The sequence below is a fragment of the Puma concolor genome, chromosome D2 (genome assembly GCF_028749965.1).
Source record: "Puma concolor isolate L17-30 chromosome D2, mPumCon1.1.hap2, whole genome shotgun sequence".
NCBI lineage: Eukaryota > Metazoa > Chordata > Mammalia > Carnivora > Felidae > Puma > Puma concolor.
In genome coordinates this window covers 20,257,073-20,276,310 of record NC_141677.1, presented here as the reverse complement: position 1 = coordinate 20,276,310, position 19,238 = coordinate 20,257,073, and the positions used below count along the sequence as shown (strand labels likewise).

The 19,238-nt window shown below is 54.3% G+C and overlaps 2 protein-coding genes and 1 long non-coding RNA gene across 8 annotated transcripts in view; 2 read left to right on the top strand and 1 right to left on the bottom strand.

The window, feature by feature from the left end:
* The window catches only part of LOC147575923 (liprin-alpha-1-like), a 547,540-nt gene that overhangs the window by 36,489 nt on the left and 491,813 nt on the right, over nucleotides 1-19,238 (bottom strand). The gene's annotated exons all lie outside the window — the stretch shown is intronic.
* Nucleotides 1-19,238, top strand: part of LOC147575926 (liprin-alpha-1-like) — a 360,673-nt gene that overhangs the window by 17,279 nt on the left and 324,156 nt on the right. For all 6 annotated transcript variants that reach the window (XR_015241603.1, XM_086679725.1, XM_086679724.1 and 3 more), the window contains 3 exons: nucleotides 1,126-1,272; nucleotides 2,786-2,920; nucleotides 4,500-4,583. Coding sequence is in view for 5 of the 6 variants with exons in the window: in XM_086679725.1 (XP_086535851.1) it covers nucleotides 1,126-1,272; nucleotides 2,786-2,920; nucleotides 4,500-4,583 (366 nt within the window). In the remaining variant the exon portion in view is untranslated. The remainder of the gene's footprint in view (nucleotides 1-1,125; nucleotides 1,273-2,785; nucleotides 2,921-4,499; nucleotides 4,584-19,238) is intronic.
* Nucleotides 15,034-18,379, top strand: LOC147575931 (uncharacterized). The gene is made up of 2 exons (XR_015241608.1): nucleotides 15,034-17,540; nucleotides 18,207-18,379. It is a non-coding gene; the product is annotated as an uncharacterized LOC147575931 (long non-coding RNA).

Here is a 19,238-nt window from a genome sequence, read left to right as displayed (position 1 = left end):
GCCTCTGCCGCCCTGCCCTCCTCCCAGGGGTTCCGTGCTCCTGGTCGTGACGGTCAGAGTGAGCGAGGGGTAGCCCGCTGGTCCTGGTGTAAGGTCATGGAGGAGTGCGGCCGCTTCTGCACGTGTGGTCGTCGATGGGAATCTGATCATTGTCACAGAGGACTAGTAAGGGTAGGATGGTTTCTCTGTGCCTCCTCCTGTCACTGTGAGCTGCCCTTTGCGGACAGTCCCCGCACACCCCACCCCCAGCCCAGCAGTGCCACCTCGGGAAGACCCTGTCAGACCCTCGAGGGTGTAAGTGCACGAGCAGTCTGTTTAGTACCTTAGTGTGGGTGAGATCGGGTCGGAATTTAAAACAAAAGTATTTGCAGAAATTATAGAACCTGTTCAGTGAAGTTGTTGTTTGGCAGAGGTGGGGAGAGACCCCTCAGCAGAGTTCAATGTGCAGAGAATTTAGAAAATCCTTTCTTAGGACTCATCACTTTCACTCTTGAGACTGCTGACATAAATTGCTTAGGAAACACGGAGGGCTGGAAGAGGAATCTTTCGGGTGTTGGACAAGAAACGCAGGGCAGGACGTTCTGGTTCCATTTGCAGTGTCAGATACCATGGGATACAATGTTGTTACAGGGTTAGGCTATAGAAGATGACTTCCAGTTATATGAAAGGTGGAGTTTGGCTTCCATTTGTTACCACTGCTGCTTCAACTTTGTGGTAATTGGATGAGATTTCATCCGCCTTTTCCCCGGGAAAAAGGATGGTTGTCTCATGGTGTGTGCCTCCAGAGGCAAGTCGCTGTTCTGTGGAAAGCTCAACGGTGTCCGGAGGCAACCGAGGTTGTGACTTCCGGGAGACTTTCTTATCCGTTTGTCTTTGAACACATGGGAAAGAATAAGCCTGGGTAACTGGTCAGAATCCCGAGCAGCCTCCGCACTGTCGGCACAGAGCCTGACGCGGGGCGCCAACTCACAGAGCGACACCGGCTGAGCCACCCAGGTGCCCCGAGGATGCTACTTTTCTGTTTGTTTGGAAAATGAGGATTTCGCCCGGGTTTTGTGTCTGGAGTGTGTTAATGTGTCGTACGCTAATTCATTCCCTGTTTTCCCTCTGAAATACCTGCTGTAGGCCATGGCCCAGAAGGAAGACATGCAAGACAGGATCACTACCCTTGAGAAGCGCTGCCTCAGGGCACAGCACAAAGCCACCTCTCTGCACGACCTCAAGGAGAAACTTGAAAACGAGATGGTAAAGAAGGACTCTCTGCATCGACAGGTCGTTGGTTTCGTTGGACTTCATTCCACTTTTATTAATTACAAGTCAAGTTAAGGACCAAGTGTCAATGTCAAGGTTTTAGGATCTTAGAAACTTGTGTTGACCAGCGGGGTTACTTCAACGTCCAGGGTTTAATTCTTTCGAATTTTATGGAAGCATGTTATGGGGCTCCCCTCCTTGATTCCTTCTTTGTCTTGTCTTACATGCACGTTACTCTGTTGCCTGTCAGCACTGTTTCCAAAGGAGCAGGGAGTGGCCGGGAATGTGTAGGCAGCTGGCCATTTTGGGTAGTACCTGAGATCGGGGGGAATGGCAGGTGCAGAAGCACAGTCTGGCGTGAGGATGTGAGACCCTGTGTTTTGGGAAGCAGCACGTCTCTTCCTTGGTTGTCTCAGGTCATCCGGCATTGAACAGGAAAACCACATCCAGCTTCTTGGAAACAGAGTGAGCTTTGTCTGGTGTGTTTGTCAAATGCGTCAGTCGACCCAAAATGATAATCAAAGTGAAATACTAGGAAGCCATTAAAATGACATGGAGGAATGCTGTTTGGAGGGTTTTCAAGCATGATACGTGGTCTGTATATACACACAGAGCTATATGCACACAGAAGATGGAAGGAGTCTGTGGGAACACACGTTAACCTTGCAAAAACCTCACCTTATACATGATTTTTAAAATGACTTTATATATTTTTAATGCTTATTTATTTTTGAGAAAGGGAGCCAGAGTGAGAGAGAGAGAGAGAGAGAGAGAGAGAGAGAGAGCGCGAGCATGAGCAGTGGAGGGCAAGAGAGGGAGAGAGGGAGACACAGAATCCAAAGCAGGCTCCAGGCTCTGAGCTGTCAGCAGAGAGCACGAGGCAGGGTTGACCCCATGAGCTATGAGATCATGACCTGAGCCGAAGGTGGACGCTTAACTGACTGAGCCACCTCGGCTTCCCTAAAAGTCCTTTAACAAAAAATCTCGTGTCTAAGTTTTCCACGTTGAAGTTTTCCACGTTTTTGGTCAAGAGGGAGAGTGTTTTTGTTGAATAATGGTACACTTCCAAAAAGAACTCAACTGGCATCAGGCATGCTCTCAGAAGCTCTGTGCTGGCTGATGTGCCCACCTCAGAATGTCCTATGTAGCGAGCCCTCGGACCCCAGTATAAATATGTTTACGAAGGGTTAGGACCGAACCCTTCTCTCCTTAACTGGTCAGGAAGAGCGAGCAAGCTCCTCCAGAAGATGGGTTTTCTTTAATGTGTGGGAACTTTGTCTTTGGAAAGACTTCTTTGAAGATAGTGAAGAAGAGCAAAGAGTTTGGCAAGACATGTTTTGCGTAGCGAACGGAGGACCAAGGCAGTGGGTGACTCCTCGCAGAAAGGAAAGGTTTACTCTGAAGCACCTACCAAACTGTTGGCTTCAGTCAGAACTAACAGTAGATCTCTGCATTTAGATTTTGTTTCACTTTATTAAAAATGGAAACGGAGAGAAGACTTGCTACACTTTGATGCTTTGCCTTCATTTCCTAGACTGCGGATCAAAACCGCCAGTTGCAAGAGCGCCTGGAGGTGGCGGAGCGGAAGCTGCAGCAGACCCCGAGGAAGGCCAAGTCGCTGCCCGAGGTGGAAGCCGAGCCGGCCCAGAGGGTGGCCACCCTCTGCAAGGTGGGGCCCCCGTTTCCTTCTGGGTCCCATGGTGGGAATGTCAACTTCATGGCGGTCCGTTCTTGTATCTCATTTCTCACCGGTAACGTCGGCGTGCCAAAGTCCGCGAACCAGCTGAGATCTGTTTTCGGTGCTTCTTTGTCTGACATTGGAATGCTTTTCAAACGGCAGGCATCATCCCCAGTTTTGTTCCCTCCGGTTTTGTCCGACGTGTGCAGTTTGCCGTTGGCTGCATCTAAGACTCACTGCTTTTCAGAGTTAAGTCAGCGACTCAAAGCTCAAGATAGTAGCCTTGGGCAAGAGAAGGACAGGGGTGCCTGGCCGGCTCAGTCAGTGGAGCTTGGGACTCTTGATCTCAGGGTCATGAGTCTGAGCTCCCCATTGGGTGTAGAGCTTACCGAAGGAAAAAAAAAAAAAACAAAAACAAAAAAAGCATAGAATTTTTCCGAGAAATGAGAAAATCCTATCCTCTTTCAAACACAATCGTTTTTTTATTTAAAAAATTCTTAAATGTTCATTTATTTTGAGACAGAGAGAGAGAGAGAGAGAGAGCGAGCCTGGGCACATACATGAGCAGGAGAGGGGCAGAAAGAAGGAGATAGAATGCCAAGTAGGCTCCATGCTATCAGCACAGAGCCTGACACAAGGCTCGAAGCCCCAAACCTTGAGTTCATGACCTGAGCTGAAGCCAAGAGTCAGAACCCGACTGACTGAGCCACCCAGACACCCCTGTAAGAAATAAATCTTTAAGGAATTCACTCGGAGGTTCCACAAATAGAGTCGAGGAACGTGCCAGACACAGTCCCTGCCCTCCCAGTTCTCACAGCCCTCACCACCCACAGAGGAAGGCAGCAGTTGAAGAGGTAGTTTCCAGACATGATGTGGGCGGTGCTGGGATCGAGTGATGCACACAGGACGAGGGAGCCCATGACTGGGCAGCCAGTCCATCCTTCCGGAACCTGGGCTGAGGGAACCTGTAGCAGGGAGCCTGTCGGTGCTTCTGTGTCACCGGTTCCAGTGCAGTGAGGGTCCCAGTGGGAAGGGGGGTGGTTTCGTCACGGGATAATGACCCTCAAGGCTGCCATCAAGTCGGGCAGGCGGCATTGGGCGCCCACAGGCCCAGGCTCCAACAGAGCCTCTCCTCCTTTGTGATCTGCATGTCAAGTCTCCATTTCTTTTCTCACCTGTCCTCTCTCCTGTCCCTGGTCAGCCGTGTAGCCCGACCCTTTGTCTTTGGACAGTGTGCTGCTGAGGAAGCTAAATTGTTGGAAGTAACTTCCCAGCTTAGGAAGGCAGCACGCCTGTTTGCTCTTTCCGCTTGCTGCTTCCTCCTGTCCGTGCTGAGTGGCCAGGGGTGTCTCCCGGGGGACGAGGCACCGTCCAAGGATCCGGGACCCGGGGTGGGGACGAGACCATTGCCTACCCCCGGTCACCAGCATGGAAGCCCACTGCTTCCCACTGGCACGCATGAGGCCTGTAGGGACTGTGAGCAGGCAGAAGGCCGCTCACAGCATGTCGTGCGTAGGCACAGCGTGTGTGGTGGGGCAGCCAGCTCTTCTGACCCTGCTGTCGCCCGCAGGCCGAGCAGAGGGGTGGCAACATCGAGGAAAGGCTGCGCCAGATGGAGGCCCAGCTGGAGGAAAAGAACCAAGAACTGCAGCGGGTACGTGTCCGGGCGGAGCAGCCGCGCACCTGGCGGTGGTTGAGGATGAGGCGCAGGCTGGGGGTGTGGGGGTAGGGAGTGGTCCCTTGTTTCCCACTTCTCCCCACGTGGACGCCAGGCCCCTTCTCGATCCCATCAGGGGTACAGTGCACTCTTGTGCGAGTTGGATGCTAGTGAACACTGCTAGCCTGTGGACAATGTTCTCTGGACGCTGGGGCCCCGTAGGCAGTGCCGCCTAGGGGTGGAGGCACCCGCACAGCCCACTGTGCCCACCAGCTCGTTAGCAGCTACTCACGGTTGACGCGGGACCTCGTGGGTGTCCCTTGGCCAAAGCGGAGGTACTGGCCTGGGGTAGGGCAGCCTAGAGGAGGGGTCTCCTTCCTTAGGACATGACACCGAGGTCCTGAAATCAGGTCACGGGCCTGACCTTGGTCCCCACATCCTGAATTTCTACTTGAGATGTAAAGGCACAGGTCGGGGTAGATGTTCCTAAGAAGAGGAATAGCGTCATCGAGCCTTGACGAAAGGGAGGCCCGTGTCCCTTGAATCCCCTGAGATTTTTCCCTGTGGGAGCTGGTCGGACGTCAACATGAAACACCCAGGAGACAGAGCAGGCAGCCGCCTCCCCAACTTGGGACGTCCATCCAAGGCCATCGGGTTTTGTTTTCACCAGAAAACTCAAAACACTCACCCTTAACTTACACCAGACACTCGTGTGCTTGGCCCTCAGGGTCAGAGAATAAAACATGAGTTTCCGCGGAGTGAAGCTTCTGATGCCAGCCTGACGGCTCGCGTTGGCCGACCCCAGCCCGCCATGACACATGCACACAAGCGAGCACAACCAGACGCTAGCCTCTTGGGCCGAGAATTCCACCTCACCTACTTAGAGAAGCACTTCATTGCCTTTAGGACTGTATGGTAGTTTGGAGGGACAGGTGTTGAGATAAGGATTCTATTATAACTGAGACAATTCCAAGGACACTTTTAAGCTGCTTTGCTTGAAAAATACTTGGGTGCTGATCCCTTCTTGTGGGGTGGCCAGGGTCTTTTCCGAGTGACGGCCGTTGCTGCGTGTGAGGTGTGGTGGTCGTGCTTTCTGTTGCCTGCTCCCAAGGAAAGAGGTGCCAGCAGGTGTGGCTTGGAGGTGAGGAAGCCCGAGCCTGGAGGGACTGTCCATTGCCTAGCCTGCGGGTGTGTCCTGTGGGCTCTTCCTCCTCCCTGGGCCCCCCGACTGCAGGGCACATGTGTACTCCGTACCCCACGGCCCTCCGCCCGGCAGGAGCCCCTGAATCCTGCCGGCCTGTCCTCGCCGCTTCTGTTTTGGGTTAATTCAGGATATGCGGTAGGAACAAGTTTTTAAACCATACGATTGATGAGAGTTCTATAAAACACAGACCCGTGAACTTGGCGGTTCCGTTCGGAAATTACTTGAGGTAAATACAAGTTTCCATTACAAAACGTTCAGGAGATGTGTGAATTTCACGAAAAACAGGTCAAAGTCTTTCTCACCACTGAATCTTTCCCAAAGGGGATTTTTTTTTTATCTTTGGGTTTTGTCAATGGATTCATTTCTTTCCCCCTGAGGCCAGATCTGAGCTTGGGTTTCCGCCCCGGAATATGCCTCCTCCCGTGTGTAGATCAGCTGATCCCCTTGAGAATATGCTCTTTCCTGCATGTACATCTGCCTCCTGAGCCCATCTGAGAGCTAACAATGAGGACATTCGTGAGGGCCCATGCGTGTTTTGTTTCCCAGAAACAAAGGGACCTGCTAAGTGATGACCCCTGGGAAGCAGGTTCCTGCGTTTGTGTGCCCCGCTAGGTCGGTGCTGGCAGTGACGCACAAGCACGCCAAAGAGTGCCGTGGGAAGGGGCAGCCGAGGATGGCGTGCGTGTGGGTCACACCGCTGGTCATTCGCACGCCTGAGCCGGTGTTCGCACTTTGGCTTGAAGCCTGCGTCTTCTCTTTCAGGTAAGGCAGAGAGAAAAACTGAAGGAAGAGACTAATCAACATCTGTCCAGCACTATTGACAAGCTCCTTTCCGAATCTGACGAGCGTCTTCAGCGTCATCTAAAGGAAAGAATGGCTGCTGCAGAAGATAAGGTAGGCTATGAGAGACAGCGGCTGAGTGCCCCCGTCCTCACAGAGGAGACGCTCACGTTGTGATCCTGAGGAGCAGCGTGGAGCAGAGGCTAACAGCCACTGTAGAAAGTAGAAATGATTCTTTCACGCGGAAAAACTGCAGGCCTACGTTAAGTTCCCAGTGTCGTGTCCCCGCCCGACGTATGCGTGCGGGAAGGTGCGTCTCACTGTCTAGAAGAGGAGTATGGTCTGGGCCTTTACTAACTGAGACGTAACTGAGACTAACTGAGACGTAAGGAGTAAGCTAGCTTCATGCTAATCAAAGATGGGCACAGAAACAGCCATAGGCAGTATATAACTAAGGGGAGGGGCCGTGTGCCGATACCCCTTTGTTGATAGGACCCGGCGGTGGCTGGATGTGGTCGGCAGGCCCTCGTTTGCCACCCCTGTGCTGGAACCTTCAGCCTGGTTCTTGTCTGGGGAGCTAATTTCTACCTCTTTTGTCCAGACGGACCGGTAGGAGTGCGCAGTTCTGTCAAGCATTTAACCAGCTGAAAACAGAGTATCTCCTGTTCCATCTCCTGCCTTCCCTCTTTTCATCTGGGTTGGAAAGAGTCTAAGCCTGGACTCTTACACCATCATAACGGACACACTTGAGGTGTAACGGGAGGGAAGCAGTATCATAGGATCTCTGTGAGAGAAGCTCTGGTGGGGACAGTTGGATGCGGACCTGATACTACCGGTTCTGATTACACCTGTGTCCCTGTAGATGAGCCCAGAATCTTCCCTAAGATTGTCACTTGGAGACACCAGTGAGCAATGCTAATTTCACGACACACTTGTTTTGGGTAAAACCCATTATGAGGTGCGTTATTATACCCCACGTGAGGTTCTACCTTGATCACTGGGGCCAGCCTTTCGGTAGAAGGTTGTATGTGAGATTGGAAGTATATGTACGAAACTTAGGTCAGGTTTCCCAAGTGACTGAGGCATCACAGACCCTAAAAGCTAGTACAAACCAGTGTACCTGCTGCAAGTAAACGTAGGAACTTGTCATACTTACAGTCAGACAGTGATCCGTGAAGAAATTGTACATGGACAAAGGATGAGTAAAGGCTGTTACTGCAGTTTCACAGACAGCATTTCACTCTGTGGTCATGTGACGCGGTTCGTTGGTATGGCCATCGGCTCCATGCCTTGTCTGTGGTGCTGCGTTATTGTAAAGAGAAACGTAGGCATGGTCTAGCATGTGGAACGTTTGAAAGAATCAACACTAAAGGACTGTCGGTATCTTTCTCAGAAGTCTCTGTTAGGAGAAGTTGGCAATCTGAAAAAACAGTTACAAGAAATGCAACGTGAGAAGGTATTTCCGTCTCTCACTCATTCAGTGATCGGTTGAGACTGGAAAGGAGCAGGTGACCTCTGGGGCTCACACTTCCTCCAAGGCGAGCCACCACTGTGCTTTCGAGCGGCCCCACGCTCGCAAGTCTGAATGGCACGCACGTGGCGGAGTTGGAGCCGAGCAGCCTACGGGGTTCAGATTTCTGAGTCCCTTCGGGGGTTCGCTCGAAAGCTAAAATGTTCGCGTAAACCTTTCGTGGAGTGCAGCGTTGCCCAGCAGGAAGGTAACAGGTGACATGGGTGTCATCCCAAGGGTTCTCGAGGCTGCATTTGAAATGGTCAAACAGACGGGTGATGTTAGTTTTCACGCAGCCCGATGCAGGCAACATGTTATTGTATCATGTAAATAGTGTAGACATGAAGGAGCTACTCTACAATGTTTTTCCACATTCAGTCCTTGCAACCCACGGGGCGTCTCACAGTTCCATCCCCTGTGGTCGGGACCAGCCCCATTTTGGGCGCTCAGTTAGCCACGTGCGGTGGTGTCTGCGGCCTGGGACGGCACTGCCTAGGGGGTAGTTGTGTGACCAAAGCTCCTCGTCGGTTTTACTCCCTGGTGCTGCGTGTGCAGACGTGAGGCTGGGCTGCAGAGGGTCCACGACGGAGCACGTGCCTATTACACAGAAGGGCTATTCCCCCACCGCCCAGAAAGTCCTGCTCCTCTCTACATAATTAGGAAGAAGTCCTAGTGGCTCGGTGTTTCTCCTCTGTAACCTTGCTATGCCTGAGACCTAACTGTTCAGTAGGGTTTAGGACGTTCACTTGGTGATCCGGGTGTTTACTGGAGGACTCTTGGAGAGAATGGTCTTGGGGTTTGTAACTGCTGAATTTACCCAGCGTGGTTATGATGGTCAGCATTTCAGCACACTTGATGCAAGTAGTGTTTTCCATTTTTTCTTGAATTCTAATGAACCTACAGTGTGGTATCAGTTTCAAGTAGACAGCATACCGTTTCAACAATTGCACATGTGACTCTGTGCTCGTCACCATCACTGTGGTCACCGTGTGTCACCATACAGAGTCCTTAGGGTATCACGGACCGTATTCCCTGTAGTGTGCTTTTCATCCCCGAGACGGCCTTATTTGATACCTGGATGCTGATGCCTCCTACTCACCATCATCTCTTTTGCCAACCGCCCCTACTCTCCTCTCCTCTGGCCACTACCAGTTTGTGCTCTGAGTTGAACGGACTCTTGATGCAAAGACTAGTTAACCTTGCTTGCAGTGAGTGTCGTTGTCATTTGCTGCTTTGCAGGATCACCTTCTACGGAAAATGGAAGCACTGAGGGCCATATTAAAGCGGGCAAGATCGAGAGGCTCTTCGCTTCACCACAGGTATGACATTTCCCGCTTCACAGATCTGTTTGAGACGCGGCTGGGGGCGGCTTCCCTCTGTCACCAGTATGACCTGAACCAGCTCATGGTTCCCAAGTAGAACCGTGGGTGTGCTATGGTATGACCCGCACCGGATCAGAGTTACACACAATAACCCTGAGTGTGTTGTAGTCTGACGCGATCCATTTTCCAGGTACCAGCTAACTGATGATGGGGCGGGGCTGGGGGGGACACTGCCCTTCACCGTGCCTAACATGAACCACCTCACAAACACATACGTTAGCACCTGCTGTGTATCTTCCAGAGGAATCCTTTGGCCGAATGGGCAGAGGGACTGGATGTAGCTCAGGGAGCCGGTAGCTTAGTAGGTGGCAAGAGGGAGAAGTAAAACCTCATTCCAGAGGTTAGGTTTGGAATCTCAGGAGACCGGGAGGCATGACAGAGCTCACAGCCATGGGAGGAGGAGTAGAAGTTAGGAAAAGTTCTGTTCGTGTTTGGGTGGGTTTATTTGCGGCCTCCCTCCCCCGAGTGTGGCAGTGATGGTGTGGGGCTAGGAGGGGTCCAGCCTGCCAGGTTCGGCCCAGCATCCCTGGAAGCTATGGTCCCTTCCGCAATGCCAGTGGGGTCACCATGGGAGTGCACACGTGGCCATGGTTGTGAAGGTGACCTTGACATCGGTGGGGTTAGCGCAGTGCTCGCAGTTTCTTATATTTTTGAAAAGACTGGAGAATGACAGGTAATCGCCGCAACTCTGTTGGGACGTTGGTGAGTCGCCTGTGAGGGAGTGGGTCAGCCGGCTTGTGAGCTGCGTCCTGCAGACAGTAATTGTCAGCAAGGTATTCAAAGGTGTTCTTGCTTCTTTGTAGGAAATATGTACCATGTGAGAGTCATTCTGGTGTGACAGTGCCTCGAGGAGCTGACTGGGCCCCCTTAGGTGCAGGAAGCAGGCTCCTGCTCCAAAGGCAGGCCCACTCAGGCCTCACTGGGGTCTGTGCGGCTGCCGACGGGGGCTCTCGGGAGAGTCGAGGGTGTGCTGTGGCTGTCCGTGTTGAGCCTGCTTGTAGGAGAGAGAAGTCAGGGCAGGTAGAGTCCCAAGCGGCCCTCCCTGTCCACGGAACTACTGGTGGCAGAGCGAATGTGTGTCCGGAGAGAGAAGCACACAGGAAGATCCGGGCACAGAGCAGCCTCTTGGTTGGCTGACGGAGATCCTCGCCAGCAAGACACCAGTGTGCTGAGTGTCACCATTCCAGGGCTTGATGACGGGTATGTGTGAGGAGGCCAAGGGAGCAAACAGTGGATGCGGTGCAGGCCACTCGAGTGCATGTTGGAGTTCTCAAGGGGAGGGGCTGTGCAGGCCCCTGGAGGGTGGCACCCTGGGGCAGTTGCCATAAGAGGGACGTCCACGCCCGTCACCCGTCTGAGGTGAGCTGGCCAAGGAGAAGGATAGAGAGGATCCCAGTGCTCCCGTGGTTGCAGAGGCATTGTCCGTGGTCACAGGTGGCCTTGTGGTCAGAAGACACCGGGCAGGAGACCGGCTGAGGAACAGGGTCTGTTTGAAGCCGTCTCACAAAGTGATCTCTCGTGTGGTGGCAGAAGCGAGGCTGGTGGGAGCTGTGTCGCCGTGAGCGGCCGGGGGCCGGGGGGACGAGACTGAGAAGGCGGCAGGCAGGCTGGACAGCTGAGCCCTCCTGGCACGACCTCACAGCCACGTCTTCCGTTTGTGTCCTCCTCTAGCAAGATGACATGGTCTGGGTTACAGAGGAAAAGAAAGGTGACGGACCAAATTGCACACGCAGGCGGGGCAGATGGGAGAGAGCTCTGGGATAGGACTGGATGCAGGGTGGTGGGGTCGGGAGCCAGGGAGCCTGAGATAGGGTGTCAGAGTCAGGGGACACACGCGAACCTCGGTGGAGCCACGAACCATGCCAGGTCCCATGCGGGGCGGCGTGTGTGGCTCTCCCCGATTGGCGATGTGTCGTGGCCCCACAGCGGTGAAGCTAGACCACCTGAGCTCAGGTGAGCAGTTGTTCTGGGAATGGGGGGACCAGAGGAGGGGAAGATGGTTGTGGCCAGCGGGCAGTTCCGACTTGGCTGTCTTAGAAACAAGCAGGACCCTGAGGCAGCACGTGCCAATGACGTTTCTTGAAAGGCCTCAGAGAAGAGCTTGAAGCACCACAGAGGAGACGCCCTGTCGTGGTGGCTCTGTCTCCAGGCCACAAGGGGTGACGCCAGGGGCCCCCTCTTTAGCTGATGTGAATCAGATGGGCGTGTTCTGTCTCCCGAGACCATAAGGATTTGTGAAATGGAAGGCAGCCTCTCTTCTTTTCCAGAGAGCGAGGAGCCCCTGGACTCCCGTGCAGGGTTCAAGTGTGGAGGGTGAGCCCTTGGCTGAGGCCGGGCACGTGGGCTGGCGGGTGCTCCTTCACAGCTGCTGACCGCTTCGTGCCCAGATCCTTTGCTGAGGGGAGCAGCTGACAGCCCAATTAAGTGACTCCACCCTAGGGTCTCGGGGCTCCATGGAACTTTTCTGGAGACTTCTGTGGCCAAGGGGGACATTTGTCTGTTAGTCTAACTGCACAGAGGCCAGAGACGCTTTTGCCTTGGAAACACCGGGCGCATTGCCACCTCCTGTGTACGGGAGCTGCGAGGTGTGGTTCCCGAGGATCCTGCCGCGGATGCCCCTGGGGCGCCCGATAGTGGCTGGTGGAGGAAAACCTGGGGTCACCTGGCATCACAGCAAGGGCCTTGGCACATGTGGGCCGGTGGCAGGTGAAGGCCAGAGGGACGTACAGGAGTGCTTTCCGGTCAGTTGGGCAGGAGGTGGTGCAGACACGCAGGATGACAGCTTGACCGGGGGCAGGCGCTGCTCCACCTCGGGGACGTCTGGGCCGCGGGGATGCGTTGCACCTGCTGGGCCCGGGAGACCCTGTCTCCACAGGGCCCGGCTAGCGGGCTTGCACTGGAGCCAGGGGCAAGGATGCCTTCCTTGGAGACCTTTTGCTGTGACATCATGTTCCCAATTGATGGGTTCTGGCCTGGCTGACAAAGTCCACTTTTCTCTAGATAACAACCTTGGTGTGTGTGTGCGCCTGTTTGTTTGATTGTTTTCCTCCATATTTCAGGCGGACGCACGTCAGCAGCATCCCAGCTTCCAGGTTCCGTCTGGCGGACAGCCCCACGGATGCCAGCAGCACCAGCAGCAGCGCGGTGTTGCGGCGCCACCGGAAAGGCCGTGTGGCCCGTCTGCGACATGAGCCTTCCAAGGCAAGGACCTCCATCCTCTGGGGGCTCTCGTGGGACCCACCTGCCTGCTCCAATGTCACCTGCCTTTTCCTCTGTCTGTGAGGCTCTTCTGGAACTAAGGGACTGATAGGCTGCTTTCTCTTTTCCCCTTCCCCCATTCTTCTTTTGCTGCCTTAGAATTTACTTTTGAGAGCTTTTGTTCTTTCTTTGTATAAAGTAGCAATGTGGATGAAGATAGGACCTAGTGTTAAGCACAGCACAATGCAAATGAGTAAGGGTTTGAAATGCTAATGAAGGTTAAATGAACACGTGTCTTCATCGAACTTAAACAACAGAGAATTCACCTTTGGAGTTTAAGTACTTTTGTCCTTTGTCTCTTCAGCCGCCTATATTTTTAGATATTTGTGTAAGTTTTGAGCACCTGTAGTCATGGAACAAGTTTGGTGCAGATATCGTCCCAGAGCTAGGGTGCAGCATGACTGAAAAACCCAGATGAGGGGCGCCGGGTGGCTCAGTCGGTCAAGGGTCTGACTGCTGATTTCTGCGCATGTCACAATCTATGGTTTGGTGAGATCGAGACCCGCAGCCCCGCAGCCCCGCAGCCCCGCACGGGGCTCTGCGCTGACCGCGCCTGGAGCCTGCTTGGGATTCTCTCTCTCTCCCTCTCTCTGCTCCTCCCCCACTTGAAATAAAACAAAGAAGACAATAAATAGATAAAAAGTCAGAGGAGAGGCCTGCACCCCTATGTGTGCACAGTGTAGTGAGGGGAGACCAGCAGCGAATGGGAAGTAAAAGGTGAGATGTGTGTTAGTTATCTATTTCTGTTTGACAGATGATTGACAAAAGTCCCTAGATGGGCACCTGTGGATAGCCCCAGAGTCCAAGGGTGGCTCTCTGGGCAATTCCCAGTGTGGCAGTGGAGAGAGAGAGACAGATCTGGCAGAGAGCAAGCGGTCACAAGGTGGAAGGAGCTCAGTGAGCCAGGTGCTCAGGGAAAGGGAGACCGGTGGCCTGGTCGTGCTGGGTGGGGCCAGGCACGGTGGAGGCCGAGGACCACGGTGGTCTGGTCCAGGAGCCCTTGCGCTAAAGCCCGCTCGCCCGAGTTCCAGAGTCTGTGTAGACACAGTAGGGGCAGATTTCTGGAGGACTTGAACTCTGGTTGGGAGCAGAGACGCAGTGCTAGCTGGAAGGAGACACAGGGCAAAAGTTCTGTGGTTTGTGTTTTGTCATTTTGCTGTTTTGCCCTGGCGCGTCTGTGGTCACTCGTGGCTGGCTCGTGTTGTTTCTCCTGTATCTTCATTTGTCATTAGAGAGTGGGGTTTTGCCCCAATAGTCATAAATTGTCGTTAGCGTATCGCTGTATAGTACAGGTGGATACGGGTACGATCTAGATCATAATTTGTAAACGAAGTGTTTCTTCCAAAGAGATAAGGCACTGAGCATAGATGAACGGAAGCTCGATGCAGACAGCACGCTTTGCGGTGCCGACACTCGCGTTCAGGACTCCAAATCTCACGGGCTTACTGAGCACAAGTACTGCCTTCTACACTGAAACTCGGGACTCCTACAACGTGAAGCTGTCACCTGCCCCTAAGCCCGTTTTTATCACGTACCTGCCCAGGGCACCCTCCTGTAACCAGCACAGTGATTCGTGAGAGGTTGTCAATCCAATTCGAGGTCAGGATTTCACATTCACGTCCAGCAGGGCGTTAACAGAGTGGGTTTGTTTGGTGTTATACAAGGTGTTGCGGGAACTTCGGCATCCCCTCGGGTGATACTGTAAAAGTGTAACTTGGTTTCCAACAAGGAGAACAGTTACAGGAAAGTTTAGAATAGGCACCTGTTAGACGTCTTTGTTCTACAAGATGCCATGTTTCAATAAGTTGTGTATGTTGTCATGGAGTTTTACGTCCCTGAGTGATAATTGGGAGTGTCTCTGGTAAATGTCGAACAGCCTATTACATTCAGATGTGCGGTGGAACAAAGTTCTGCGTCCAGTCGTGGTTGTTTCTAAATCTTCTCTCCATTATACCCATCTCGTTGTTCTCTTTAAAATATGTTTGCTCGTTTCGTCTTGGAAATTGTAGCTTCCAAGTGTGCAGTAAATCTGATTCCTCTTCCTTTCTTTGCATGCCTCTGTCAGCCTAGCGATGTAAGGAAGCATCGGAGAAAGCGAAAGTGTTTCGTAGTGCAACCTAGCTGTGTTTGTCTGTGGTGTGGGGGAGAGTGCCCGTCTCTTCACGGTGAGCACCACAGCTGGGTAAGGACGAGCGGCTGGCGTGTGCGGGGAAGTACAGGAGCCACTGGGAGCTCGAGCGCGGCGTGCGGTTTCCACGGTACCTGCGACGGCCACCGGAGCTCGCCGTTGTCTCTCGTTTGTGTCTTGCTCGCTGCGCTGCGAACTTTGTTCCATGAGACACAGAAGTTTCTAGGAAGAGAAATTACTGAAGCAGAGCCGTAGAGTTTCGATTTCGGGATATAACCACTTTTGACAGCCGTAGCCAGCAGCATTCAGAGAGCTCTTAGGGTTCGTTCGCCACCTGGTGTGTGCAGTGGTTTAGGATCCTGTGACCTGGCCCTCACAGACATCCCCGCGAGCCACAGCTTGTGTGGTTAGCCCATTTCCAGATGTGCAACCAGAGCCTGAGAGCCCGGGTCCTGTGCATGAGGACACTTTGCAGGGCAAACACTGGCCACGACACCACTCTGCCACATACCCCACCTTTGCTCGGGCGCCCTCCTCCCATTTACAGTGCCCCTCGCCGGGACAGGACACCTCCTGTGTCCAGAGGACAATGACGTGGGTGTGCCCATCCTCAGGGGAAGCGCCGTGCCTCGGGACGGAACCCTCGACCAGACAGTCCGCCTCATAACTGGGATGCCTTGCTCCCTGGACCGGACCCCCATCCCAGACCTTCCCAGCCATGCGCTGACAGGGCCGTGCCTCTGATACAGAGCTGGGCGGCAGCTGGGGGAGCCCCTCCACTGCACAGACGGTGTGTCCGTTCAGTTGAATTCTTGCGTTCAAGTGCCAGTTCGGTCACTGGTTGTTTTGTGACCGGGGTGTATTCATCACCGTCTTTTTTTTCCTGCTTTGCTCTCCTGGTAAGTGAGGACAGCGCAAGGTTCACGGCCCTTGGGGTGTCCACACACTGCCCATCGGTGCACGGTCCTCAGAGATCAGGAGCTCACATCGGCGCCGGGGCACAGAGCACGCCCTGCATTCTGCTGGCTCGTGCTGCCTTTTCCTCTGTAGCAAGACTTTCTCAAGGAACAGAGGGTCGCGTGATGAACACCCAGGCAGGACGGCCTGCTCCCGCAGCTCACTGATGGCTACTTGGAGGGCTCTTTGGAGGTTTTGGGGGATGAAGTCTAGGCGTACGGGCAGTGGGTGTCAGGTCCGTGCAGACAGGGCCAGCACGGGCGTTGCACTTCCCAGCCTGGCGGGAGCCTCCCGTTTTGGTTGAGACTGAAATGGCCCATAGGCACAAGTCTGGCAGGACCCAGTGCTGGGCGGGGGCCTGTGTGTGGACTGCGCTGTGACCCAGGGGAGGGTGTGCTCCCGGAGCCCTCCGTCTCTGCTCACCTCATAGCCTGGTCGCTAGCGTGGCTCCCTGTCCTGTTCCCCTTTGGGTTTGTTTTCTCCATATCCTTGCTTCCACCTGGGTATGAAATCTACTTGTGTTGAGGGAGTCTGACCCTGTTTGCTTTTATGTGGATAATTTGTAGCCTGTTAAGGTAGCCTTTTGTTGTCTGCCGATTGTCAGGAAATCAGGAGAGGAGGCAGGTGTTTTGGAGCTGTTGGTGAAGCTTGTGTCTTCCCTGAGCTCAGCTCCGCTTGGTGCTGACCGCCATGGGTGTCCCGAGCCCCGTGCAGCTTCGGAGGTCCTGGTACAAACCCAGTTGGCTGTGCCTGTCTCGCCAGTCCTACACGTGTGTCTCGTGAGATCCGGCCCTGCCTCACCCCCAGGACCTGTCAAGGGTCATAACGCTGGCGGGTCCGTGGCCCCACGGTCCTTTCCAGGGCCCACAGCCACATAGCCGCAGACCCACCGCCTGTCACAGAAGGAAAAATGGAGTCTGAAGGGGTTCATTTGTCGTGACGGCAGCCACGGGACACTGTGTCTCCACCGTGTCGAGCAGACTGTCTGTAAGCTGCAGATGAGTCCGTCAGTTTGTAACATCACCCGAAACGGCCCCGAGAAGCAGAAGTCAGACCCGAGTGTGGGGTCAGGGGGTTGGGTGCCTTGTCACTTTACACACGTCCCCGTAGGTTCCAGCCTTGCATCGCTACCAGAAGTGACAGTGGGTTAGGCCACAAGCTCGCTCCACTTCCCCCAAACAAAGAGCTTTGGACAATCGTGCACGGGAGGGCTCCGTGCTCACCAGGGTTTGCCCTGAACGGCGTCAGGAAACAAACACCTTCCTTCTCAGCTGGCCGTGGTGTATGGTGACATGGTTTGGGTCTCCGCCTCTACCTTCTGTGGCCGGGCTCCTGGTGGTGCGAGGTCCTGGGGAGGGTACACCCCTCGGTGCCGATGGGCTGGGGGTCTCAGTGGGCCCACTGCCCGGACGCGAATCCACCCTTTCGCCTGGCGTTAGGCCGATCCTAGGAAGTCGTTTTGGACCCTGCACAAAGCACAGCTCATAGCTTTTCAAATGAGTTGCTGGCTGTGATTTCAGGGCTGTGTGCTCCTCTGTCTGGGCGCACGGTGAACTCATGTCACTCTCCTCTCCACCCCACAGTTGCTGCCTTTGGAGGGAGAGTCACAAGATCGTGTGGCAAGGACACGATGTGGACCGTCAGCTCCTTCTTCCCAGAGGTCCCTGAGCTTGGACAGGCTGCAGCAAGGGGCACCGCACAAGGCCAGCCACGAGGACATCAGGGACGCCACAAAGTAAGGGGCACAGGCATCGTAGGAGACATGCCTGTGCGCTGGTTTTCAGCTCTGAGAAACCTTTGATCTCTACATGGGGGAGAAAGGGTCGGAACAGCGATTCCAAAGAGAGGCCAATGAACCGAGCTTACGTGCACGGCGTTCTTGGGATACCTGCCTGGGTGCCCTGGGTGTGGCCAGCAGAGCAAAAGGCAGGTGGGAAAGACCGGAGTCTTGTGATGCTGGTGGCTGTAGGGCAGCCTCGTTTGCTCAGATCCTACGCACCAGCCGTCCTGAGACCTCCCTTTTCCTCCCGGTGGATCCTGGGTGACATGCTCCCTAGGGCTCCTCCCCTGGGCCGCACTGTGCCCTGTGGGGCTGTCAGGAGCCATGCTCTCTTCCCCCCACCCCCACCACGCAGCTCCAGCAGCCCCTCTGTTACTCGCACCACGCCCTGGGGTGGCTCAGGTGTGCATGTCCTCCGTGCTCCCGGGTCACAGCCAGGGAGGGGTGCCGAGCGTTCTCAACCCAAGGGGCTTGGACTCCAGATAATACTTGGGAGGGAGAGAGTGTCAGCTCCCAGGGCGCAGCCCTCCCTAGAAGCTGGGGGATTGTGCTTCTAATCACGTGGGGCGGTGTGTCGTGTGACGAGCACGCGTGGAAGATGCTCTCCTGTGCGTCCCCCAGATCCCCGGGCTCTCGGGATGGCCCCTTGAGCAGCCTCAGCAAAACTAGCAATAGCCGGGACTCACTGAACCACGCCCCCAAGAAGAAGGGCATCACAAAATCCATCCGCTGGTTGCTCACCAGAAGACAAAAGGTCCACCCCAGCCACGCTAGCGACGAGCCTGCATGACCAGGTTGGTGTCCCCTGCGTGTTTCCAGCGTGTGGGTGGTCTTACTGGCCTCATTCCTCTAGATCCGTGGTCTCTCTGCCTGCGGACCCCTCCCCGTGTCGGGAGACCTCACGTGGCTGTGGACACCCCCCACCTCCCATTTCATCACTCTGCTTCCCCACAGCCGCTGAATTGGAGCCACGGAATTGAAAACCCTTCCCAAGGTGCCCTGGGACTCCGCAAATTGGGCGCACAAGCTGAAAAACACCAAAAACTTTAAAAAATAAGCATTGTGTTTCTTGTCACCTTGCTGAGCACTTTTCAGCTGTACCTGTTTTTCAAGCAGTAGCTGTTCGTTTGGTCAATAGACTCTATAGCTGCAAAGCAGTATTATGTCCTCCACGCTGAACCTGAGGTTCTTCTTAAACTGTGGGTCCTGGAGGACGTAGAGCACGTATGAAATCTTGAAGGGACTCACATGGATTCCCAGTGCACCTTGAGAAGTTGTGCAGGGAGGATATGTTGTGGCTCACGTGAGGGTGTGGCCCCAGAGCACTTTCGTCTGAGCCTGGCTCCTGCACAGATGGGTTCGGGGCTCTGGGGAAAGTCCATATTAGCATTCCTGTGCTTCTGTTTTCTCACCTGTACCTGGGAACAGTGGGAGCACTTCCGTCACATGGCTTTCAGGAGTGTCTGCATCTAAATATCCACGAGATACTTTCAACACAGAAGCTCCATCACACTATGTGTAACTGCAGCCCCTGTGAGGACCTGGTCACCAGCATTCAGAACCTGTCACTCATGCTGGTGATCTCTCTGGCGTCCTCACTAGGCTGCCCCTGTGTTTCCTTCCCCTGTAGTGTTTGAGTTTCTCTTCAGTAGA